Genomic DNA, 27500 nt, shown 5'->3' on the forward strand with positions numbered 1-27500 from the left:
GTTTTCCTTGAAAAATCCAAAACAGATGTGAGAGGATTAACAAATACTTAGAAATTGTCTAGATGGTAGAGTATGAAAGTTATTCTTCTTACTAATCTCTTAAGAAGACACCAAATATGTCAACTGGTTAACCCAATACACAAGTAAATTGTTTTGGTTTATCTCAACATAAACTCACTATTTCTTTTTCTCTCTCTTGCTTTCTCACTCTTTAGTGTGCTCTCTCTCTCTCACTTCTCTTTCACACACACACCCTAAGTATAAACACTTTTTGATATTCATTTTTACTTAAACAACCAAGGATCAGGAAATGATGAAGATGAAAGGGATCACCCTATCCAAAACTACTAATTTTACAAAAAAAAGTAAAAAGCCTAGAGATGTTAATTGTCCACTGTCATTCAGTAAAGTCAGTAAGAACGTACTATTAATAAACTAGGAAAATAAGAGCATTATTGTAGTTAGTTCTTCCAATTAGTGGAAAGAAGCTCCCAGTACTTCTTTCAGTTTGGCTTCAACTCTCTCTCCTGAGATACCAAAATCTAGTCCTTTTGGACAGTCTCCCAAGGCACCTCAGTTTTCCCATTCCTGATAAAAGAAGAGATAGGCTGTACCAAAGCTCCAGACCTGGAAAATTACAATAGAAACTGATATTATTGAACTCTATTGTGTGCCAGACACTGTGCCAATCACTTTCCACTGACTACCTAATGCTCAAGAGAAAGCAGTGAGGTAGACGTTATCTTCATTTTGTAGATGAGAAAAGAGGTGTAAAGTAAACTGCTTAAGATTTCTAAGTGAGCAAATGACCAAGTATCAAAACCCAGGCTATCTGACCCTTGAGCACATACTCTTAACCACTATGTTAAACGATCAGTAGGTAGATAAAATGAAAAAGGAAGAATCGGCTTTTGGGCTTAAGTATTCATTAATAGCTATAATTAGATTAACAAGGAAGAGGTGAGAAGAGAGAAGAAAATGGAAGAAGAATTATCATCCTATATGGTTTAAACTTTTAGTCTCAAAGCTGGCTAGGCTAAGCCAAGCTTGCCGAAGTCCGATTTCTTGGGATAGCTCATTCACATCAACAATGGTGACAGCATTATGGATGCTCAAAGGTTAACCTAAAACTGCCATCACTTACTTTTTTGCTTGTCTAGCTTTTTTCCTTTTGGAAAAAACCCTATCCTAATCTATGTGTTTTGTTGGGAATGCCTGCCACATGGCTCTACCTACCTGACCACGGAGAGGAAAATAATGCCATTTAAGAGCATTAGATTCCCACAGACCAAAAGTGTGCATGTATATCCCAAGCTGGCTCAACTGTTTTCTGATATTATATGCATATTGGAAGACAGAGTCTCTTTATCTGAGATTATGGCAACAAAGATGTTTGTAGATTTGGCACTGCTACATGGAGAACAAAACTGGGAATAAAGCCAGGGTGGGCAAGCAATGGAGAGATATGAGAGTATTTATTTACTTATTTCATATCGAGTTTGAGAGAAAGAGAGAGAAACATCAGTTTGTTGTTCTACTTATTTATGCATTCATTGGTTGTTTCTTGTATGTGTCTTGACTGAGGATTGAACCCGCAACCTTGGCATATCGGGATGACACTCTAAACAACCAAGCTACCCGGCCATGGTTAAGACACGAGAATGTTTAAAACCCTGTGTCTAGACACACACACAACACCAGGCCTTAGCCTTCTCAGTTACACGAGTCAGTGATTCCTGTCTCCTCCTTTTTCTCTCCTCTAAATTGGGTTGAGTTGGGTTTTTGCACTCATTGCCCAAAGAGTGTTGGCTACTACTCTTCCTCTGACCATGATTAAAAGAAAACAATTAAATCTCTCCAGAAATTCAGGTACAGGCCTAGTCTGTGTGGGGGAAAAACAATTCTCCTTAAGTCAGGGAAGGGTTGAAGCCAGCCAAACTTAGAGCAGATTTGCCATGAGTGGTTCAGTACATCTATGGATAAGGCACAGTGAGGCATAGCTATTCTAGAAAAATGCTCCCTACATCTTGGTAAGAGAGAGGAGTAGGGAGGAATGCCTGCACAATTCGAAATTTCATATTCAGGCCCTAGGTTCCTAACACTAGAGAGCCTCACCACGTGATACCCCAATTCCAATTTTTAGGATCAGGTTACTGAGGGGCTTCTTTCTCACCTGGAACTTGAAGAACTAAAAAAATCCTCTCAGCTTTGGGAACCCTTATAATAATATTATAATAGCCAATATGTATTGAATGCTTTTAATGTAGTAAATACATGCAGTTTCTTCCTGGATATTTGCAATAGTACCATGAGGTATACTCTGTTGTTATCCCTAGTTTGCAGATGACAAAACAGAATCTCAAGAGAAGTAGCTTGTCCAAGGTAATAAGTGGTGGAGGCAGATTCCAATATATGATGGTTTTACGCCAGACCTCATGGTTCTTAACTAGAATGTTTTACCTCCTAGCAAGCTTCTTCAATAGTAGAAGGGCAAAGCAGAAATGTTACCAACCCAAGGAATTACCAAGGACCCTTATCTTCAACTCCCAAGGTAATGTGGGACTACCCACCCTGCTTCAAATTCATTTTACATTCTGGATGACAAAACTGAAGTCCAAAGAGGCTAGGGAACTTGTTCATGGCCATATAAGTTGCTCTCAGAGTCAGACTCGAGCCCTAGGACTTTTGATCTGGCTCTCTTTCACTACACTGTGCTGCCTCCCAAAGGAAACACTGAGTCACATACTACGTGCCAGGCTCTATGTGTTAAATAAGCACTTCGAGTGGGTTATCTCATTTACTATTACTAATTGTTGTACTATTACTACAACTCTGTGGACCAGATACAAGAAAAGTAGCACTGGCTGTGGAGCTAGGCTCTAAACTAGCTCTGACACTTAACCTGGTGTGTAACTTGTAAATCACGAAACCTCTCTCTGGCTTTGGTTTCCTCAACAATAAGACTAGTAAATAACTCAGTGGGTTGTTCTAAGGATTAATACATGCAAAGGACTTAAAATTCTGTCTGGTATGTAGTAAGTATTAGATAAATGCTATCTATTATTTTTAATATTATAGATGAAGAGACTGAGGTTAGAGAAGTAAAATATCCAAGGTTACAATTTTACTTAAGTAAAATATTCACGAGGCAGGATTTAAATCCAACTCCTCTGTCTCCAGAGCTCTTATTATTGATCATCACATAAATATATTCAAATATTTCTTTACTCAGTTCTTCAATACTGTCTCTTTTGGTAGAAAAGAGTTGAAGTCATACATTTGTGAAAGCAGGAAGAGAAGAATAAAAAATTTGAAAGTCTCTTCAAATTAGACAATGGCCTGGGGCGTTTGCAAGGAAAAGGACAGGTGGGTAAGAAACCCTCATCTACCAAGGCGCGCGTACCTCAGTGCCTGGCCCTTTCTCGGTCTCCACTCTCTTCCTGCCAAATAATGACTGCCAATTTACGTCCGCAGCTCAAACCTCTGCCCTGAGTCTCATGCTTGTATTTCCAACTGCCTTATCCTACAACTCTACATGGATGCCCAAAACTCCTGAAATGAATAGGTCTAAAACAGAATCTTGACTTTGCTTCCCACTCCAAACTTCTTCTTTCCTCCAGTCATCTCATCTCAGTTAATGTCACCACTTATTAAACCCAGGTACTCAGAGCAAAAAGCCTACACGAAGTCACTCTTGATTCCTCCCTTGCTATTAATCAGCCAGTCTTGATGGCTCTTTCATCTCATATACCCTAACTCAAACCACTTCTATTATATATTCTCGCCCATTACTAACCACCCTAATCTAAGCCACAGTCAGACTTTGCCTAGGCTACTGCAACGGCCTTATAATCTAGACTCCTGGCTTCTACTTTTGCCTTCTACTGTCTGTTCTCCACATAGCAGCCAGAAAAATATGTTCATGTTATTTCAAATATAAATCAGACTACATTCTTATGCTCATATCCCCTAACACAAAACAAATCTGAACTCTTTATGCATGCTAACACGACTTACACGATGTGGAACTTGCTTACTTCTCATAACTCATCTCCCATCACTGCCTGGTCCCCCATGCCCTGGTCTTTCTCTTCCTCAGACATACCAAGCCGCATCCCTCTGCCACGAGCACCCTTCCCTTTCCTCAAATCTTTAGTAATTAGTTCTTTGCTGAAATCTCAGCTCCTCAGAGAGGCATTCTTGGACTGCCCTATCTAAAATAGCATCTTAAATCCTGCTGCCTTCTAGTTATCCTCAGTTTTTATCACTGCCTGAATTTTCTTTCTTTTTTCTTTGTAATGTGTATGTATTTTCCACTCAAATATAAGCTTCATAAGAGTTTTACTGAACAAAGAAGAAATCTCCACTTATTAAATGGGAGCCAGGAATTGATGGATGCTTTATCATGGTATTGCATTTAATTCTCACCAAAAAAATGTGTGGCAGAGCTTACTAATGATCTGGCAGGTGACGCCATTGAGACTCAAGGTTAAAAGTCAAGGTAAAGCAACTTATCAGTGGCCACACAATTAAACTAATAAGTGGCTGAGTGAATATTACAAAGCCAGGCCTCTTTAATTCTAAACCTAGGCATGCTGCAAGTGTTCTGTGCTTACCTTAAGAATACTGATATGGAACCAGTTATAAAGAGCTTCCAGGTGCTCCCCAGATGGTGGGACTACTGAATAGATTAGGGTCCAGCTGTTCAAATTAAACAGTGATCTGATGAAGCTCTGAACTCCCACGTAGAGCAACAGGTCTAGAATCTAATCATAGTCCATGCCCTCTGGTGGCAGGTAACAGAACAGCACTCACATCAGGAACCACATTAGGGGCCCTACTCCCTACCCTGCCATTGTCCTATATAATTCCAAGCTTCGTGAAGTTATTAGACTCAATGGCTGTCAAGATGATTGCATGACACTCCCAACTCACTCTCCCCCAAGAGGAGCTCGTGGAGCTATCTACACGTACACATACAAATATATGTACAGAAGTATGTTGTGCACTGTACAACTTCGGGCAACTCATTTCTCTTTCCTTGCTTCTCAATTTGTCAGATGAGGACAATGAATTAAAGCAGCGCTTTCAAACTCACGTTTGGTGACCCATCTCAATATTGCCCCAGACTCAGAGAAGCAAGAAATGGAACTGGAAGGGAGATATTGAGCAGTCTTCCCTGAAGAAGTGACTGTACTTGGGGAGGACTGTTGGGATTCCTTTCAGTTCTGATAGGACTCAGCTCCACTTTGCTGCAGCTACACTCCCATATACAGACTCTACACAAGTTAATTCAGTTTAATTCAATTGAGGGTGGGAGTTGTGACTAATCTTGAGATAGGCATAGGTATAGATGGTTCTGGCATTGCCCGATGCCAGCGGCCTTGCTGCAGTAAAAATGGGAGTTCAGTAAATACCGTACAAATTAACTTTATAAAATAAGCATTTAAGTCACCATGGTTAAAGTTACTTCTCTCTAAAATTTTCTCCCCGCTCCCATTTCTATAAACAGAATTTAAATTTCTGTGACCAGAAAGTGAGATGTGAATTTTTAAATCCCCCTTTTAATTGATAGGACCTGGAGGCTACTTAGCAAGTGAGAAGGCTAATCAGTGACAGGAACATACAAAGGGTTCCTTTCAAGTCAATGTGCCACATACACACCAACCAGAGCACATGACCAAGTTTGCTGAGCAGGGTGTTTGTACTAGGATCCTGACACAATTGGCTAGTGGCCTCACTGGAGGTCAGCTTCTACTCTATCTAGATCAGTGGCTCTCAAACCTGGACACTGGAATCCCCCGCGGGCAATGAAGAATACATCAGTATCACCCCAGAAATTCTGATTTAACTGATTTAAGACCTAGCACTGAACATTTTGAGAATTCCCTAAGTGATTCCACTGGCAATTAAGTTTGAAAACTAGTGACCCAGACAGCCCTGTTTAGAAGAAATAATCACAGTCTTGAGTAGTAGAAGAGGTCAGTAAAACGAGGGGATGGGAGGGAAAGGCTGGCGGCATTGAGATAGCTTCACCGGTGAATCATTCTGCCTTTTCACCTTTTCCCCCTAGAGGATTCTGCAAGGGAGTAATGAATGTTCCTGTGTGAACAGAACACACACATGCACACACACAAACCATACAAGATTTTAATGGAGAAAAATGCTCTTCTAGAGCAATGCTTCCCAAATATAGACCAATTGCATTAGAGTCTCGGGAGAGCTATTTACCATGCAGAATCCCAAGCCCCATTACCTAGAGATTCTGATTCAGCAACTCTGGGGAGAGGTCCAGAGGAGGCCTGGGGAACATGAACACACACACATATATATGTATAATTATATACATAACTTATTTAAAACTTTTTATTTTGAAAAATTTTAAACCTAGAGAAAAGTAGCAAAAACAGTATATGAACAACTATGTACCCTTCACCTAGATTCAATAGCTAGTAACATTTCGCCACATTTTGTCTCCATATACCTACACACACTTTTTCCTCTGAACTATGTGCACGTTAGACACTTCGCCCCTAAATATGTCAGTACCTTTGTCCTCAGAATAAGGACATTCTCCTTTAACACTGCAATACTACCATACCCAAGAATTTTAATTAAAAATATTCTCAATCGTCCCCCAAATGTCCTTTATAACTGTTTTTAAAATACGGGATCCAATCAAGAATCACATATTGCATTCGGTTGTCATGTTCTTTAGACTCCTTTAACTTACAAGAGCACTGTTGCCTTTCGTTTGTTTTTCATAAAATTGGGATTTTTGAAGAGTCTGCATTAGCTGTTTTACAGCATGTCCCACAACTTGGAACATTTGATTGTTTCCTTAGGATTACATTCACGCTAAACAGTTTCGACATAAATACTATACAAGTGATGTCACGTACTTCTTACTGCCTTACTTCAAGAGGCACGTAGTGCCAATTTGTCAAATTATTGATGATACTAAATCTGATGACTTGTTGTGGGGTGACTAACAGATTCCCTCACTGCAATTTCTCTTTGTAACTAATAGGGAATTGGTGGGAAGAAACTATGTGAGATTATGTGAATATTCTGTTCTCCAACAAGCCTTTTTACACTCTGGTTTCAGCATTCATTGATTATCCTTCCCTGAAACAGTAAAATGGTAATTTTCTACCATTCCATCTGTATTTATGAGCTGGCATTCTGTAAAGAAGACTGTTCCCTGAAACTTCTGATTTTTTTCTTTGTGTATCACTAGGGGCCCATGGATGCTATTACCATTGTTCTTTTATTTTCATTACTCTTTTTGATATTCATATTGTTTCAATTTTGGTTAATAAGAACTCTTTTTAGTTGGTTCCTGTGTCTTTTTAATATGTCCCCATCATTCTTTGAGACTTCTTTGCTTTTTGGCATAAGATGTTCCAGAGTCACCTTATATTTTCTCTTCTGCTCAGCCTTAGAATCAGCCATTTCTCCAAGGAGCTTAATTCCTCTTAGTAGAGAATGGGATTTAGAAACCAAAATCAAGGTGTGCTCTTTCTTCTGAGGTGTCTCCGAGATGTCATTGTTTCTAGGCCTTTTCAGTGGACAGAGTTGGGACAGACACACACACTCACACACATGGGTAGGCAAAACTAGGTTTACAGTTGTTTGTATGGAAAAAGACATGCAGGTCATTATTACTATATACAATAGATTTATTAACTTAAAAAATGTCACAATGGCACTGTGAATCTACTTTGCCCACCCCTGTATATGAATGATTTGAATTGAATGTATCTTAACTTTAAAGTTAAGAGTTCATATAGTTAAGTCCAAATTAAATCCTGTACTGCAAGGTTCTTCTTCATCTCCTATTCCATATTTGTATCTTATTTTCTCATTTGCTCTATCTTCAATATATACAAAGTAGTTTCAATTCATGGCAAAACCATTAACATTATCAAGAAAAAGTCAAAATTTCTTTGCAGTTCTGTTTTCCTTAAAATATGCCCCATTAACAGTGTACTGTGAAGGTTCTGTGTTCAGGGTATTTGAATTCTTTTTTCAATGTGATTAAGATATCAATTGGATGAAAAGTTCAGTTTGTTTCTGCTTGTAATCAATTTTAAGATATGCTTTGTTCATCTTTTTTTGGTTTAATTTTATTTATTAACTAAAACATTAACATAATTCAAGAGTCAAAAGAATATAAAAGGGTATTCTCAGAGAAGTCTCCCTCTCTTTCCTGTAATTTCTACCATGTTCCCAGACACTCCCAACAGGTGACCTTTTCATTATTTCCTGGTGTAACATTCCATTGTTTCTTTTTGCAAAACTAAGTATATAAAAATATAATTTCCTATATGCTATATGTGTGTATGTGTATATACATACACAGATTTCCCCTCCTTCTCAAAAGTAAGTGGCATCAAGTACCTTTACACGGTGCAACCATCTACCTCCATCCATCTCCAGAGCTTTTTCATCTTCCTCAACTGAAACGCTGTACCCATTAAACAGTGACTCCCCATTTGCACCTTTCCTCTCAGCTCCTGGCAACCACCATGCTATTTTCTGGCTCTGTGAATTTCTCTACATTATATACCTCATATAAGTGAAATTATATAGTATTTGTTCTTTGTGACTGGCTTATTTCACTTAGCATAATGTCTTCAAGGTTTATCCGCACTGTAGCATGTATCAGCATTTCCTTCCTTTTAAAGGCCAAATAATATTCCACTGTGTGTGTATACCACATTTTCTTTGCACGTTCTCCTGCTGACCAACACTGGGGTTGCTTGGACCTTCTGGTCATTGTGAATAATGCAGCTACACATGGGTATACAAATATCTGCTTGAGTCCTTGCTTTCATTCTTTTGCCTACATACCCCAAAGTGGAATTGCTGGATCACATAGTAGTTGTTTTTAACCTTTTGAGGAATTGCTATATTATTTTCAACAGTGGCTGCACCATTTTACATTCTCATTAGCAATGCACAAGAGTTCCAGTTTCTTCACCTCCTCATCAACACTTGTTTTTTCTATTTACTTGATAATGGCTATCAATCTTAATGGGTGTGAAGTGGTTTTTCATTGTGGTTTTGATCTGCAATTCTCTAAGGATTAGTGATGTTGATCACCTTCTAAATTTTTAAAACATTTTTATTGAATTTATTGAGGTGACATTGGTTAATAAAATTATACAGGTTTCAAGTGTACAGTTCTATAATACATCATCTGTACACTTGTGTGTTCACCACCCCAAGTCAAGTCTCCTTCCTTTACTGTTTATCCCCCCTCTACCTTCTTCTAACTCCCCACACTCCTTTTTTCCTCTGGTAGTCACTATACTGTTGTCTGTGTCTCGGAGGTTGGTTTTTTTTTTTTTTTGCTTAATTCCTTCACCTATATATATCTATATATGTACATACCGATACATAGATATATTTGTTTATATTTTAAAAATGGAGTATAAACTATAAAAGTAAAAGAAAGTGGTTACCTATGACAGATGAAAGGAACAGGATGAAGGGGATTTCTCTGAAAATAGTTGGTTTTATAGATTTCACTTTAAAAACAGTGTACATTATGTATTTATAAAGTAAAAATTTTTAAAAGCAATTTTTAAAAATCAAAAGTAAAATGAAACAAGTAAATCTAAGTTTATATCAAGTTAGTAGCACTGCCACCCAGAGAGTAACTAATCCAAATGACCTTATAACATTATTAGACATCCCCTGAGGTTAAGCAAAAAATGGCAAATAATTCAAACACTGTTTAGTTCTCATAATGGTAGTAGTGTTGATGGTTATCCTGAGACTGTCGTATGTGTATTGTAGGATAAAGCAAATGAGTTCATTTTAGTGACATGGAAAACTAGAGTTTTGTGTTGGTACAAAGGAGATACAGATTTAAAAGATGAAATCAGTAAAAACACCACTGCCCTGCATTTTAGTACAAAGTATCAATATAAACTAATGATTTTTTAATCTTAATAAAAAAACGATGTTCCTACCTCTCTACACTGAAAAGACCAAAAAAGAATGACCAACTCAATAGCACTGAGCACTCTAGTGCTCAAATTATGGTATCTAAATACCACCTCCCACTAAAAAGAGCCTTGGCAGCTAAAAGAAATAGCTGATTCCTTATTTGGGCCAAGAAATGTACAAGATGAGCGAAAAACATTTTGAAATTTCAAAAATCCACGAAAGCTATCAAATAATAAAGAGTCAGGAGACAACTTGATGAGGCTCTTAGGAGGCCAAAGATGAGACAATTCAATAAACAATTAGTACAATGAAGTGAGAAACATCAAATACGTATGAATCCTTGAGTTTATGATACTAAACAACAACAAAACCCTTCTTAAATTTTTTTTAGAGGATGTTAGCAAAGCAATTCATTATTTTGAAAATTGGTAAAGAAAGGAAAGAATCAAGCACGAAGCCATCTTTCTTACATGAATTGTGTCTAAGGATAACCAAATAGTTGAAAGTTTATTTTAATAGGTGTATTCCACTTAATTTACATGGATGAAGTGATAAGATTAAAATTCCCCATTTTATAAGAATAATAAATTGATGAATCTAAATCAGAGGTCAGCAAACTACAGCCAGCAGGCTGGCCACACCACCCATTTTGTAAATAAAGTGTTACTGGAACACAGCCTTGTCTGCTTGGGGGAAGTTTGTTTATGTATTATCTATGGCGGCTTTCTCATTGCAAAGATAGAGCTGAGTAGCTGCAATAGAGAATCCATGGCCCATAAGCCTGCAATATTTACCATCTGACCTGTTAAGAAAATCTGCCAATCCCTGACCACTACATTATAAAAATGAGAGAAAATCAGACTATATGTACTTCTTATAGAAGTAAACACCCCCATCTATGAAATATTCTTAGGGAAAAAATTGACCTGAACACGATCAAGTCTCTAGATCTAGCTAACAATTTCTAGGAAAGAGGATAGAGAAACATGTTAAATGATACTACAGAGGTACAATCAGCAAAATGACTTAGGTTTTCAACAAATAAATTACAAGAAAAAATGAAAAGACAAGGAGAACCAACAGATTAAAAGACTCTTAAAGAACATATCAACCAACTGCAATATGTGTATTTTATCTGGATCCCGATTCAAAGAAATTGTAATAGAGAGAGAGAAAGATTGGGAGAGGGAGGGAGGAAGGGAGGGAGGGAGGGAGGGAGGGGGAGAGAGAAAGAGAGAGAGAGAGAGAGAGAGAGAGAGAGAGAGAGAGAGAGAGAATAGGGAAAATTTAAACAATGAGTAAAAATGTGTTGACATTAAAAATTATCATTAGTTTATTTACATGTGATGTTTTACAACTGTATTTAAAATTATTATCTATGAGAAATATATACTAAATATTTAATGACAAAATGATACTATATTTGGGCAATTGGGCATAAGAGGGCAGGGAATGTGTAAAGATACAGATAAAACAAGACTGACTCTGCTGGTAATTGTCAAGGATAAAGGATACATGGACATTCACAGTGCTATTCTCTCTACCTTTGTATATGTTTGAAATTTTACATTACAAATAATTTTTAATGGGGGAAAATGCTAAATAACAACCTGGGGAATGCTTTCAAACAATACATGCTCTTTGATGCTCAATTAATCTAGCACAGCCTCCTGGTGGGAACATAGTCCATACCACATAACCCATCTCTCTATCCTCCATGGAGACTCACTGCAATAATGATCCATAAGAACTGAAGAAATGGGCTATATCTCTCAGGTACACTAAGACAAAAAAAAAAAAAGGTCAATCTGATCTTCATGGGAAAATCTAGTAGGGTTATTAGTTTAAGTAAAATAATGCATTTTACTGAATAATTAATTCAATGTGAGAAAATTCCTAGGACCAAGTGAGAATTTAGGGGAAAGGAGATAAGGGAACCTTGAAACAGTCATCTTTTCTACTAAGAGATTTTCCCTCACTTCTTGTTATTATTGTAGGATTTCGTAAAAGCTCTATGGTTTTTGAGGCAGATTAAATGGCATGACCTCCTTCTACTCTATCAGGGTAAATGGGAACTTACAAAGAAGGAAGAAGAGTGTGGTTTTTTGCTAGAAAAGGGGAGTTTGAGAGATGCTTGAATATTATAAATTAATGTGGGGATGGAGATGTCCAGATTTTATAGCTCATTTTATTTTGGGGGGGCTTTTTTGGGGGGAGGGGGAATCATATGAAAAAAGAAGAGAGAGGCAGAAAACCCTAGGCTTCCCTATAATGGGATGTACAATTGTGGGAAGATAGTTAATTGGTTAAGGAGGGCTGGACTTAGTTACTCACCCAGAGGGGGCTGCAGCATACCCCCATTCTTTTCACAGTTCCCAATAGGCTGGATTTCAGCTGAGTCGACCAGCCGCCAGAAGTCATTCTTGTTGTCACTGCCATCGAGGCGAAGGCGGAGGCGAGCACCTGTCAGTCCAACTACTGTGGCAATACAGGTGGATGTGGTGTTCCTGGGGTCCTGTGCCTCCAGTTTCATGCTGATCTTGAACTCGTTGCTTGGAGGTGTGTAGGACTGAGGAGAACAAGCCATGGGGATTAGGCAGACTAAGGTAAATGGCATTTTCAGTAAGGATGTTAAGAGATGAAACCTCAGAATTTATGCTTTGGACTCAAAGTGGTTACAGCTGAGTCAGGGACAAAACACTGAATTATTCCCTAATACTTAGGAGGAGTTACATGGAAAAGAAACACTGGAAGGTAAGATGAAGGGAAAAAATTACTTTCCACTGAAGCATCAAATATTGACTCACACCAGTATGAGGACAACAGTGCCCGAAAAGGTCCTTGCTTAAATGCCTTCTCATTCTGTCTTCTCCAACTCCCTAATCCTCTAGGTATTCACAATGTTTTCTTTTTTAGAAATCGTCCTATATACCTATCATGTCCTCAGTGTCTCTTCATGAAGCATCTCAGTACATTGCTTTGTAAATCTAGCATACAGACAAACTATTGAGGGTCAGTTTTTTTCTTGTTTTGATATTAACTTATACATCAAATTCATCTTTAAAAAGGTTTTAAGTTGTAATTGATATGCAATATGCACTTTGGTAAACCTTGGTATATGTATTCATCCATGATGCCATATCATATATACCTTTGAAACCACACCATAACCAAGAAGATGAACGTGTATGTGTTCTCTCACATCTCTTTATAACCCCTCTGTCTAGCCCTTCCCAGACCCCTGTTAGTGGGCAATCATTGATCTACTTTCTATCACTGTAGATTGGTTTGCATTTTCTAGTCTTAAATGGAATAACAGAGAATATACATTTTTGTTTTGGTCTAGCTTCTTTCATCCAGCATAACTATGCTGATATTCATCCATATTGTTAAATGTATCAATAACTCATTTCTTTTGTTTTTTTAAAGAATTTTTAAGAGCAGTTTTAGGTTCACAACAAAACTGAGAGGAAGATACAGAGATTTCTCATGTACACCTTGCCCCGTATATGCATCATCTCTCCTATTATCACTATCCCCTGCCACAGTGTTACATTTGTTGTACTGATGAACCTACATTGGTACATCATAATTCTTCAAAATCCACAGTTTACATTAGGGTTCTTTCTTGGTGTTGTACATTGCGTTTGGACAAATGTGTAATAACACATACTAACCATTACAGTATCACACACAAGTTTCACTGACCTAAAAATACTCTGCAATCTGTCTATTCATCCCTCCCCAAGTCAACCACTGGCCTCTAGTGATTAGTTTACTGTCTCCATAATTTGCCTTTTCCAGAATGTCATATGAAGGGGGACCCAAAAACACCCCAGAATTTATTCACAAAAAATTGTGTATTCTTACGTGTTTAAACTTCAGTCACCTTCAAAGTCCCCCCCCCCCCACTTGATGCAATACACCTATTGAGACCTTTTTCCCACTGCTCAACAGTGTTTGAATTCATCAATTTCGATGCCTTTCAGTGCTTCTGACGTTTTTTGTCTCACCTCTTCCACATTAATAAAATGTTTCCTTTGAGGACTTTTTTCCATCCAAGGAAACAAAAAAGTTGCTTTGGGTGAGATTGGGTGAATAGGGAGGGTGGGGCATGGGGGTCACGCCGTTTTTGGTCAAGAAGTGCTGAACACTCAGTGTAGTGTGGGCAGGCACACTCATAAATAACCCATCATGAAATGGGCAAACATGTTGAGTCTTCAAAAAAATGTATTGAAGCCAAACACAGCCTCTCACAACATCACCAGCTGGTACACTGATACAGATGGGTTCCTACAACACTCACCTAGAGGGGGAAGCCTGGACTTATTGCCTGCCAGAAGATAATTATGGGTTTTTTTCCTGGGGTTCCCCCATGTATAGTTAAAATCATACAGTATATAGCCTTTTCAAATTTGTTTCTTTCCCTTCATAATATGCATTTAAGTTTCCTCTATGTCTTTTCATGGCTTGATAGTTCATTTCTTTTTAGGGCTGAACAATAATCCTTTCTCTGGCTATACTACAGTTTATTTATTCACTCACCTAATGAAGGGCATCTTGGTTGCTTCCAAGTTTTAGCAATTAAGAATAAAGCTGCAATAAACATCCATGTTCAGGTTTTTGTGTAGGCCTAAGTTTTCACTTCCTTTGGGTAAACACCAAGGAATATGATTGCTATATCATATGGTAAGAGTATATTTAGTTTTGTAAGAAATCACCAACTTGGCCCTGGCTTGTGTGGCTCAGTGGCTTGAGTGCTGGACTGTGAACCAAAGGGTCACTGGGTTCCCAGTAAGGGAACATGCCCAGGTTGTGGGCCAGGTCCCCCGTTGAGGGCACACGAGAGGCAACCACATATTGATGCTTCTCTCCCTCCTTTCCCCTCTCTCTAAAAATAAATAAATAAAATCCTTAAAAAAAAAAAAAAGAAAGAAAATCACCAACTTGTCTTACAAAATGGCTGTACCCTTCTGCAATCCCACAATGAGTGAGAATTACTGTTGCTCTATATCCTTGCTAGCATTTGGTGGTGTCTGTTCTGGATTTTCACCATTCTAACAGGTGTGTAGTGGTATTTAATTTGTATTTGGAACATCTTTTCATATGCTTTTTTGTCATCTGCATATCTTTTTTTTGGTGAAGTGTCTAAGATCTTTGGCCCGTTTTTAAATTAAGTTGTGGTTTTATTAATTTTGAGGTTTTAAGTGTTCTTTGTATGTTTTGTATAAAAGTCCTTTAGCAGATGTCTTTTCTACATATTTTCTCCCAGTCTGTAGCTTGTCTTCTTATTCACTTGACAGTGTCTTTTGCAGAGCAGAAGCTTTTAATTTTTAATGAAGCCCATTATTTTTTTCATGGATCCATTTTTTTCATGGATCATGCCTTTGTGTTGTATCTAAAAAGTTACCACTTTAGCCAAGCTCATCTTGTTTTTCTCTTATGTTATCTTATAGTAGTCCATTTTGAATTACTTTTTGTGAAGAGAATAGGGTATGTGCCTGGAGTCTTTTTTGCCTGTGGCTGTCCAGTTGTTTTAGCACCATTTGTTAAAAAGACCACCTTGCTCCACTGTATTGCCTTTGCTCTTTTGTCAAAGATCAGTTGACTATATTTATGTGGGACTATTTTGGGGCACTCCATTCTGTTTCACTGGTCATTTATCTATTCTCTCACTGATGCGACACTGTCTTGATTACTGTATCTATACAGCAAGTTTTGCATTTGGATAGTGTCAGTCTTCAAATTTTGTTTTTCTTCAATATTGTGTTGGTTATTCTGGATCTGTTGCCTCCCCATATAAATTAGAATCAGTTTGTCAATATCCACAAAATAACTTGCTGAAACTTTGATTAAGCTTGCAATGAATCTATAGACCAAGCTGGGAAGAACCAACATTTTCAACAATACTGAGTCTTCCTTTTCTTGATCATGGACTATCTCTCCATTTTTAAGTTCTCCTTTGGTTTTGTTCATCAGAGTTTTGTAGTGTTCCTCGGATAAAGTTTATACATATTTTGTTAAGATTTATACCTAAATATTTCATTTTTGGAGGTAGTTTTTAATTTCAAATTCCACTTTTTAATTGGTAATACATAGAAAAACAATACATTCTGGCATATTAACCTTGTATCTGGCAACCTTGCTATAATTGCTTGTTACTTCTAGAAAATTTTTTGTAGATTCTTTTAGATTTTCTACATAGGCAATCAAGTCATGTGCAAATAGTGTTATTTCTTCCTTCCTGATATATATATCTTTTATTTCCTTTTCTTATTTTATTGCAATAGTTAGGATTTCCAGGATGATGTTGAAAAGGATTGGTGAGAGAAACATCCTTGCTTTCTTTCTGATGTTAGTGGGAAAGCTTCTAGCTTCTCACCAGACTGTGATGTTGGTTATAGGGTTTTTGATAGATATGAACATTCAGCATACCTATTATGACATTCATCCATATTGCTGAATGCATCAATAATCCACTTCTTTTTATTCCTGAGTAGTGTATCATGTTGATGAACATTTGGTGTGTTTCCTGTTTTTCACTATTACAAATAAATCTTTTATGAACATACATATACAAATCTTTGTATCCCCTCCCCAAAAACTCCATACCCCTTAGCCTTTTCTCTCCATTCTCCCCTCAGCCCAATCCCTAAAAGTCATTAATCTGTAGTGTATATCAGTACTTCATTCATTTTCATTGCTGAGTAACATACCATTCTGTGCATATACTAATTTGGTTATTCATATCATCAGTTAATGGACATTTGGGTTGTTTCCTAGTTTTGGTTATTATGTCTAATGATGGCTTGAACATTTGTGTGTAAGCTTTTGGGTGCTTGTTTTCATTTCCCTCTCTCGGCTGCATACCTAAATGTGCGATTGCTGGGTTGTGTGGTAATTTTATTTTGAGTAAATTTCAAACTGTCTTCTAAAGTGCCTACAGCATTTTACAATCTCACCAGCTATATAGGAGGGTTCCAATTTCTCCACATCCTCAGCAACATTTGTTATTGTCTGCTTTTTTGATTTCAGCTATTCTAGTAGATGTGAAGTAGTATCTCATTGCAGTTTTGATTTGCATTTCCCTAAGGGCTAATGATTCTAAACATCTTTTATGTGCTTGTTGGCTGTTAGTCTATATATGGAGAAATATCTACTCAAATTCTTTGCCTATTTAAATCTTAGGTTATTTGTGGTAAGAGTTCTTCCTATCTTCTGGATACAAGTTTCTTATTAGATACATGATTTCTAAGTATTTTCTCCCAATGTGTGGGTTGCCTTTTCACTTTTTTTGGTTTTATTTACTTTTTCCGACCTGGGCCAGTTCACCCCTCCTTAGGCAACCTGGTGGCCCCCCACTCCTGGGAAGTCACCATATTGATGCCGAACTTAGTGGGGACACCCGATCGGCATAGCACACCACAGCCCAGAACTCCAGGGCTCAAGAGATCCTCCTGCCTCAGCCTCCCGAGTAGCTGGGACTACAGGCACACACTACTGTGCCCGGCGGTTTTATTTATTTTTTAAAAAATTATTTTATTGTTGTTCAGTATAGTTGTCTGCATTTACCCCCACCACTGCCCCCCCAATCCCAGCCATCCCCACCTCCCTCACTTGCTTCCACCCCCCCCACCTTGGTTTTGTTCATGTGTCCTTTGTTCATGAAAACCCCTCCCCTCTTCCCCGTATTATCCCCTACCACCTCCCCTCTGGTTACTGTCAGATTGTTCTTAATTTCAATGTCTCTGGTTATATTTTGCTTGCTTGTTTGTTTTGTGGATTAGATTCCAGTTAAAGGTGAGATCTTATGGTATTTGTCCCTCACCACCTGGCTTATTTCACTTAGCATAAAGCTCTCCAGTTCCATCCATGCTGCCGCAAAGGGTAGGAGCTCCTTCTTTCTTTCTGCTGTGTAGTATTCCATTGTGTAAATATACCATCATTTTTTGACCATTTACTGATGGACACTTAGGTTGCTTCCAGCACTTGGCTACTGTAAATTGTGCTGCTATGAACATCGGAGTGCACAGGTTCTTTTGGATTGGTGTTTCAGGGTTCTTAGGATAGAATCCCAGCAGTGGAATTGCTGGGTCAAAAGGCAGTTTCATTTTTAGTTTTCTGAGGAAATTCCATACTGTTTTCCACTGTGGCTGCACCAGTCTGCATTCCCATTCACTTTCTTGATAGTGTCTTTGGAAACACAAAATCTTTTAATTTTGTCTGTCTAGTTTTTCCTCTTTTTTTGGTTTTGGTGCCATATCTAGGAGACCATTGCCTAATCCAAGATGTACTCTTATGTTTTCTTCTAAGAGGTTCATAGTTTTAGCTCTTACATTTAGGTCTATCATCCACTTGGAGTTAATTTTTGTTTATGGTGTGGAGGTGGGGCCCAACTTCATTCTTTTGTATGTGGATATACAGTTGTCCCACATTAGTTGTTAAAAATCCCACCGAACTACCTTGGCATCTTTGTCCAGAATCAATGAGCGTAAGTGTATGGATTTACTTCTGGCCTCTCAAATCTAATCCACTAATCTATATGTCTATCTTTATGTCAGTACCACAATGTCGAGTACTGTAGCTTTGTCCTAAGTTTTGAAATCAAGAAATGTGAATCCTCTACCTTTGTTCTCTTTTTTTTCCCCCCAAGATTGTTTTGGCTATTCTGGGTCCCTTGTATTTCCATGTGAATTTTAGAGTCAACTTGTCAATTTCTGCAAAGTAGGCATCTGGGAATTTGACAGAAATTCCATCAAATCAATAGATCAATTTGGAGTACTGCTGTCAGCTATGTGATTTGCCAAAATTTTCTCCAAGTCTGTGGCTTACATTGTCATTCTTTTATCAACACCTTTTGAAGAGCAGTTCTTAATTTTGACAGTTATGAATTTTAATGAATTTTTAATAGATCATACTTTTGGTAAGCTGTTTTCTAAAGTTTTCTTTATATAAGTTTTGCATATTTGTTCATTCATAATATTAATTTTTGCTGCTATTGCAAATGGAAATTTCTGTTCTATTATAACTTTATTGAGTCATTTTTTAGCATTGAGTAAAATACTGGCTTTAGTACTGAGGTATAAATACCTTTTTCAAGTTTAGGTTGTAATTACTAGTTACTAATTTATTTAATGATTTTTATTTTTGCTCAGTAATATGTTGAAGTTTTTCTGCCAAACTATTTTTCAAAGTAATATGAACCATTTTACATTTACACCAGTAGTTTATGAAAATCTTATTTGCTCCATAGCCTTGCCACGATTAGATGCAGTCAGTCTTCCCATATTATTTTTCTTTGGTGTTTGTTCTAGTCTTTCAGCCTGGATCCCTTTTCTTTTATTTGGCCTGGTCACATTGCAAGTACAATGTTGAATAGCAGTGGCAAGAGCAGACATCCTTGTCTTGTTCCTGACCTTAAGGAAAAAGCATTCAATGTGATGTTATCTGTAGATTTTTTTCACAGATGCTCTTTGGGGATTAGGATTTAGAAAATTACCTTCTATTTCTTGTTTGCTGTGAGGTTTTTTTTATTATTATTATTAGCAATGGACACTGGATTTTGTCAAATGCTTTTTCTGCATCTATTTAGATGATCATATTTTTCCTTCATTAGTGTGTTCATGTGGTGAATGAATTACACTGATTGATTTTTGAATGTTAAATCAATCTTGCTTGCATTCTTAAAATTAAACCCCGCTTGGTCATGAATTTCTTTTTATATATTGTTAGGTTCAATTGCCTAAAATTTTGTTTAGAATTTTTACATTAAAAATTTATTTATCTATTTATTTTTATTCAGTTACAGTTGTCTGCATTTTCTCCCCATCCCTCCACCCCACCCCAGCCAGTCCCACCTCCCTCCCCCACCTCTACCCTCCCCCTTGATTTTGTCCTTGTGTCCTTTATAGTAGTTCCTATAGACCCCTCTCCCCACTATCCCCTACCCACTCCCCTCTGGCTATTGTTACAATGTTCTTAATTTCAATGTCTCTGGTTATATTTTGTTTGCTTTTTTCTTTTGTCGATATGTTCCAGTTAAAGGTGAGATCATATGGTATTTGTCCCTCACCACCTGGCTTATTTCACTTAGCATAATGCTCTCCAGTTCCATCCATGCCATTGTAAAGGGTATAAGCTCCTACTTTCTCTCTGCTGCGTAGAATTCCATTGTATAAGTGTACCATAATTTACATCTATTTTCATGTAGGATGTCATTTTGTAGTTTTCTATCAACATGTCTGCCTGGTTTTGGTATCAGAATAATGCTTACTTCCTAGAATGAAATGGGAGGTATTCTCTTCTCTTAAACTTTCTGGAAGAGTCTGTGTAGAATTTGCATTATTTTTTCCTTAAATGTTTGGAACAAATCACTGGTGAAGTCATCTAGGCCTGGAATTTTCTAAAATTAAATTTCTGTGGCAGAAATAGTGCTATTCCTATTTCCTATCTTCTTAAGTGAACTTTGGTAAATTTTGTCATTCGTCAAATTATCCATTCATCTTAGTGGTCAAATTTAAAGCCATAAATTTGTTCATAATATTCCTTTATTGTCTCTTTAATATCTATAGAATTAATAGTGATGTTACCTCCTTTATTTCTGATGTTAGTAATTTTTGTTTTCTTTCTTCTTATTCTTAATCATTCTAACCAGAGGTTTACCTCATTGCAAAATATCAGCTTTTGGTTTCACTGGTTTTCTCTATTACTTTTGTTTTTTATTGGATTGATTTATGCTCTATTTCCTTTTCTTTGCTTATTTTGGGGTTAACTTGTCCTTTTTCCCTAGTTTTTTTAAAGTAGAAATTGAGGTCACTAAGTGAAACTTTTCTTCTTTTCTAATATAAGTGTTTAGCGCTATATATTTCCCTCTAAAACCTGCTTTGGAAGCATACCACAGATTCTTAAATGTTCTGCTTTCATTTTCATTAGTTGAAGATTATTTAGGAATGTGATACTAGGTTCCAAATATTTGGAGATCTTCCAGGTAGCTTTCTGCTATTGATTTTTAATTTATTCCAATAATCAGAGAACATACTTTGTATTATTTAAAGCCTTTTAAATTTATCAAGCCTTATTTTATGGTCAGAATATGGTCTAACTTGGTAAATGTCCTGTGTGCAATTGAAAAAAATGCATATTCTATTGTAATTAGAGAGTATCAATCAGGTCAAGTCGGTTGATACTGTTAAGTCTACTACATACTTGCTTATTTTATGTCTATTTTGTGTCTATTTGTCTTTAGTCATGGAGTGTTAAAATCCGGCTATAAATTTTAGATTTATTTATGTCTCATCAGTTTTTGCTTCATCTAAGGCAGGGGTGTCAAACTTATTTTCACTGGGGGCCGCATCAGCCTCGTGGTTGCCTTAGAAGGGCCAAATGTAAATTTAGGACTGTATAAATGTAACTACTCCTTAGCTGCTGCCGGGTAGAAACAAGGTGCCGGGCTGGATAAAACAAGGTGGAGGGCCGGATTCGGCCTGCAGGTCTTGTGTTTGCCACCTGTGATCTAAGGAATCTGACCCCTTAGCATGATAAAATACCTTCTTTATCCCTGGTAATATTCTCTGCTCTGAAATGTACTTTCATATTACTATAGCCAATGTCGGTATGGTATATCATTCTCCATTCTTTTACTTTAAACCTATTTGTGTCTTTATACTTAAAGTGTAATTTCTTGCAAACAGTATAAAATTGTGTCCTACTTTTTATTCAAAGTAATAATCTCTGCCTTTTCATTGGGGGCATTTAGATCATATATAATTAATTGGATGATTGATACAGTTGGATTCAAATCTACCATATTGCTATTTGTTTTCTATTATTTTAGTGATTGCTTTGGGGTTTATAGTAAACATATTTAACTTATCAGTCTATCTTCCAGTAATATTATACTGCTTCATGTATATAAATCTTATAATATTATACTTAAGATTTCTTTTGCCCTTTAAGCTATTTATCATATATTTTACTTATACACATGTTAATTATCTTTACAATACAATATTACTGTATAATTATCTTTTATACAGATTTAAATAATAATAAAAACATCTTATGCCTTTACTTTTATAATTCCCAGTGACTTTCATTCCTTTGTGTAGATCTGTGATTGCATCTGGTATCACTTTCCTTCTGCTTGATGGACTACCTTTAACATCTCTTGAAGTGAGTTTGCTGGTGATGAATTCTTTTACCTTTTGTATATCTCCAAGTATCTTTATTGTGACTTTGTGTTTGGAAGAACTTTTTGCTGAATATATAATTCTAGGTTGACAGTTTTTTCCTCAGTATTTTAAAGCTGTTACTCAGCTTTCTTCTTGCTTGCACTGTTTCTGACAAGAAAATATAATGTCATTCTTATCTTAGTTCCCCTTTAGGAACTAAAGGGTAAAGACTTTAATCTGGTTTCTTTTGAGATGTCCTCAATCACTAGTTTTAAGCATTTATGATATGCTTTAGTGTAGTTTCTTCTCCTTTTCCTTGTTCTTTCTCATTCTTAGATCTGTGGACTTACAGTTTTCATCAATTTTGGAAAGATTTTAGACATTATATTTTCAAATATTTTTCTGTCCCCCATCTCTTCCTTCCTTTGGGCACTCCAACTACATGGTCTATGAAGTCATCACACGGAACTTGAAGTCATCCTATGACTCACTGATGTCCTTTTCATCTTTTAAAATTCTTTTTTCTTTTTGTATTTCATCTTTGATAGTTCCTATTATGTCTTCAAGTTTACCAATCTTACCTTCTGACATTAATACTATCCAGTGTATTTGTTATTTTGTACATAGTAGTTCAACATGAGTTTTTAAATATCTTCCATGTCTCTGTTTAACTTCTAAATACAATTAATGTTTTTGTCTAGTCTAACTCCTGCATAGGTTCAAGTCTGTTTATTGATAGATTATTCTGCTCATTGGTTATGTTTTCCAGCCTCTTTACATACCTGCTTTGATCAGTTGCCAGACATTGTGAATTTTACCTCTTGGGAGCTGGATATTTTTGCACTTCCTTCTTGTGCTTTTTTCCTAGATGCAGCTAAGTTACTTGGAACTGGTTTGATCATTTTGAGTCTTGCTTTATGATTTGCTAGGAAGGCGCAGAACACTTCTGACATTAAGGCTAATTATTTACCACTACTGAGCAAGAGTTTCCTGAGTATTCCACCCAATGCCATATGAATTGAGATTTTCCAGTCTAGTTGGTGGGATCAGGCAGTATTCCCAGCCCAGTGTGAGTGCCAGACTCTATTCCATTTAAACCTTTCAGATGGTTTTCCCCTTGGCTTTGGGGACTTTCCTCACATGCATATACTAAACAATGGTATTTTGCTGAATACTTGGAAGGGAGATCTCTGTTGTTCTCTTTCTGTGCAGTTCTCTCCTCTGTGGCACTGTGTCCTGCAAATTCTAGCCACCTTGGTTCCCTTAGATTCTCAGCTCCATCTCCTCAAATTAGGGAGTGTGATGGGCTCAACCTTGGTTTCCCTTCTCTGGGCCATGTCTCAAAACTCTCTTAAGGCACTGAGCTGGGAAATCATAAGGGGCTCAGCTTATTTGTTATCCATCTCTCAGAGAACACTTTGCTTGGTTGCTTGATTTTCAGTAACTTAAAAACCATTGCTTAATATATTTTGTTTTTTAAATTTTTTTAGGTGGGATAATAAATTTAGTCCCTACTATTTTGAATGAGCAGAAGTCCTGAATTTTTTCTTTACTTAGAGAGTAGACAAAATTCAAACTCAAAGTAATATGTTGATAGTTTGAGAAAATAACCACTGAATACTAAAGGAAGAGGAAAGTACGTAACTTTCTAATGTTTAGCTCTTTTCAGCAGCAGTACGCATCTTTGTTTATTGGCATTATGTACTGATGTAGTCGGTATCATCTATGCATTTTGTGGGGCATTTAATCCTAAGTGGAAAGCTCTGAATGACCTCTGATGAGCTCCTAGAACATTCCCTTGCCTCCATGGACTCAGTGCCAGTATTTTTATGGAAAGAGATGATTGTGGCAGGAATGCTGAGTACACAGAAACAAATGCTGCTCTACTTTCAAGAACTAAGGGCTATAACAATGTATCATATCTATCTAATCTAAGAGCTATAGTAAAAAATTATTGTTTTCAGAAACACAGAATATCTTCAAGGAGGTAAAGAAGGAAAAGGTGTTATTTGGAATGAAGTTGAGGAGAATGTCTGCTATCAAAACTCATAGTCTTGAGTTGCATTTTTCCCATAGAAGTTTGTTACGGGGCCTTCAAGTGAGAAACCCAACAGTTCCAGCCTCATGTTTTGCTTGTCTAAGGACCAGAAAAAGCCTATTTGCCTCCAACCTACTAATAAAGATGTTGAGAATCAATTACCTGCTTGAAGCAATGGACAGGTGCTGGGACTGAACATGTTTCTTTTAGATATTTGTCCCAGGTAAAATGACCTGTAAAGGAAACAGAAATCTCTATCACAGTCAACTTCCTAAAAAATGCTCTCAGGATGTAAACTACACTAAATATTAGGCTATTTTCAGACTGGTTTGGAGTGTAATAAAACTTACCTTTCCCTGTTTGGGCTCAAGGGAATATTAGGGTGAGGAATCAAGGTGACCTGAGTGGATCATTTTAGATCAATGTTTTTAAATCATGGTCTAAAGATGACCTGAGGTGTCGTTCATGTTAGTCACTAAAGTGATCCAAAATGCCAAAGGAAGATATACCATGGTCTCAAAGAAGTGCCCAGGAAGCTTGTGGAAACAAGAATAGGTAGAAAATGGATGAGGAGATTCCTTTTGAACAATCTGACTCCTGGAGAGGTCCCTTATTGCCACAGGTGATGGCACTTAACACCCAATATGGTTGTATCCCTTTTCAGCTCAAATATATATATAAATAATCTGGAAACATTAGGTAAGAGGATTTGAGGGCAGAAAAAGCCAGAATTACTGATATTATACATGAATCCTCAGTCTAAAAATTGGCTTTCTCTCATCCACCTCTACCCTACTCCCGTCTCTGCCTATGCTGCATTGCTCTTAGGTGCAAAATGACAAAGATCTGGTAATTTAGAGAAAAGTAGGTCCTAGGTAGCATTTCCGATGATGGTACCTAAGAATAAATTGGGGAGGGGGTGTCCACAAAGTCTTTTAGCCTGTTGAAGTGGTCTGAGGGCCTCTCAAAGTTGAAGGAACACTGCATCAGGGAAACAGTCTTTAAAGTGACATTATCCTGGGACCAGGGAAAACATTTTAAGGGGCAGGCTGTTGAATACATATTTTATTGGATCACAAAAGATTACCAAGTTCTTTATTAAAGGTTAGACCAGTTACCAATCTCCCCCTAATACCCACCTAGAGGAGCCCCCATGACGGAGCAGGGAAGATCCCAGAGATGCTCACAAGCTAAAACACTGTAGCAAACCAGCATTTCTTGAAGTTTCCTTTGCAGTGGAGCAGCACAGAGCCACTTTGGGCCATGCAAAAAGCACTAGATGCTGGGAATAAAAATGAGTTACTGAATGATGAAATCTAAATAACTTCAAAGATGATGCCAAGACTATATATTCTATTGACTTTATAACTTCTGTTTTAAAATTGGTCTCATTCCCACCACCATTAACCAAGCCAAATAGATCTGGCCAGAAATCTCAGTCAGTTCTAAGCCATTTCATGAACTGGCCAATGATTAATCATCATGAAGAGACAGTTAGTCCGTAGGGTAAATCAGATGGATATTTCCTGGAGTCAAGATTTAAAGAGCTTATCAGAATTTAATAAAATTTCTTCTTAGCTGAGATGGCCCTAACACAAGGACTGAATTCATTTCATCACTATTGGCTGTTAGAAAAAGGAAGCGTGCCCTGGCTGGTGTAGCTCAGTGGATTGAGTGCAGGCCTGCGAACCAAACGGTCACTGGTTCAATTCCCAGTCAGGGCACATGCCTGGTTTGTGGGCTAGGTCCCCAGCAGGGAGTGCATGAGAGGCAGCCATACACTGATGTTTCTCTCCCTCTCTACCCCTCTCTAAAAAATTATATAAATAAAATCTTTAAAAAAAAGAAAGAGAATGGAAACATTACAAATTATTCCATTCTTATAAAGAAAGATTAAGTCAAATAATAAGTCTTGGAAATGTGACTAGTGTAAATGAGAAAATTAAATTTTAAATGTTATTTAATCTTAAGTAGTTTACATTTAAATACACACATATGTCTAACAGCTAGTATACTAGGCAATGCAGGTCTAGAGGTTTGGTCAGTCCTGGGTAATTGCTTGTATTAGCTTGAGTTCTGACTTAATGCACCCAAGAGACTTTGGTTTGAAGAACTATGGCAGCATCAGGGGTACCAAAATAATGATATTAATCACAGATCAATTATGGTAATCAATCTTTGTTATACAGGCAAGAAACCTCACATCTGCCACCATTTAGGGAACACCCTATTATCAACTGAATAAAAAGGAATCCCTTCATTAAAAGCAGTTCACCCACTGTGAGGGCTGCGTGGCTAGAACCATACATACTTTAGTATTTTTCTTATATCTGACTTTCAGGCTACCTAAGGCTTAGTCCCATGTTATCAAGTAAATTGCAAAATAAGTTAATTTGTGAGAATATTTGGGCACCTACTGTAATGTCCATAATGGAGACAAACATGTCTACCACATCTCCAAGTACTAAAATAACCACAAAAAAAATAGGACAGGCATCAAAGTATAAATATATCAGGGGTGGGCAAACTCTCTGTAAAGGACCAGACAGTAAAAATTTTATGCTTTGTGAGTCATACAGTCTCTGTCACAAACTCAACTTTGCAATGTAGTGTGAAAATAACTATAGATAATATGTAAATGAATGAGCATGACTGTGTTCCACTAAAACTTTACAAAAACAGGCAGCAGGCTAGATTTGACCAGCTTGCCAATCCCTGGCTATTATCATAGATTCCCAAATGCTGCCTATCATCAGAATCTCCTGAAAATTTTTTTTCTCATTTCTTTAAGCAGGGTTCTGGGCCCCATCTTAAGAAGATCTCATTCAGTAGGCTCTGTATGTGGTCTGAGAATCTGTATTTTCAAAGGCTCCCCCTGGCTGGTGTGGCTCAGAGGACTGAGTGGCTGCCTGCAAACTGAAAGGTTGCTGGTTCGATTCCCAGTCAGGGTACATGCCTGGGTTGCAGGCCAGGTCCCCATTTGGGCTGTGTGAGAGGCAACCAATCAATGTATCTCTCACATATCAATGTTTCTCTCCCTCTCTTTCTCCCTCCATTCACCTTTCTCTAAAAATAAATAAATATAATCTTTAAAAAAATGGCTCATTAGGTAATTATGATTAATACTTATATCTATAAATTACTACTATAGTTGAAAGAATGTGATATTGAGAGTGAGAAGATGTCAGTTAAAGTCTTGTTTCTACAAATAACTATTTTGGATAAATTACTTAATCCTTCCAAGTATCAGTTTACTCATCTAAAGATGCAGATAATACGTATTGCACAAGACTGTACATATACTCATTCATTCAATAAATAATTATTAAACT

General features: G+C 37.1%; 1 protein-coding gene across 20 annotated transcripts in view; it reads right to left on the minus strand.

Moving 5' to 3' along the window:
• Nucleotides 1–27500, minus strand: part of SCMH1 (Scm polycomb group protein homolog 1) — a 133450-nt gene that overhangs the window by 63725 nt on the left and 42225 nt on the right. For 10 of the 20 annotated variants that reach the window (XM_053919925.1, XM_053919927.1, XM_053919926.1 and 7 more), the window contains 2 exons: nt 24331–24401; nt 12295–12529 (listed from right to left, as the gene is read on the minus strand). In XM_053919925.1, coding sequence (XP_053775900.1) covers nt 12295–12529; nt 24331–24401 — 306 coding nt within the window. Of the gene's footprint in view, nt 1–6256; nt 6273–12290; nt 12530–24330; nt 24402–25307; nt 25451–27500 lie in introns of those variants that run through there. The other 10 variants (XM_053919931.2, XM_053919930.2, XM_053919929.2 and 7 more) reach the window with 3 other exon arrangements.

This window comes from Desmodus rotundus, chromosome 3, assembly GCF_022682495.2.
Source record: "Desmodus rotundus isolate HL8 chromosome 3, HLdesRot8A.1, whole genome shotgun sequence".
NCBI lineage: Eukaryota > Metazoa > Chordata > Mammalia > Chiroptera > Phyllostomidae > Desmodus > Desmodus rotundus.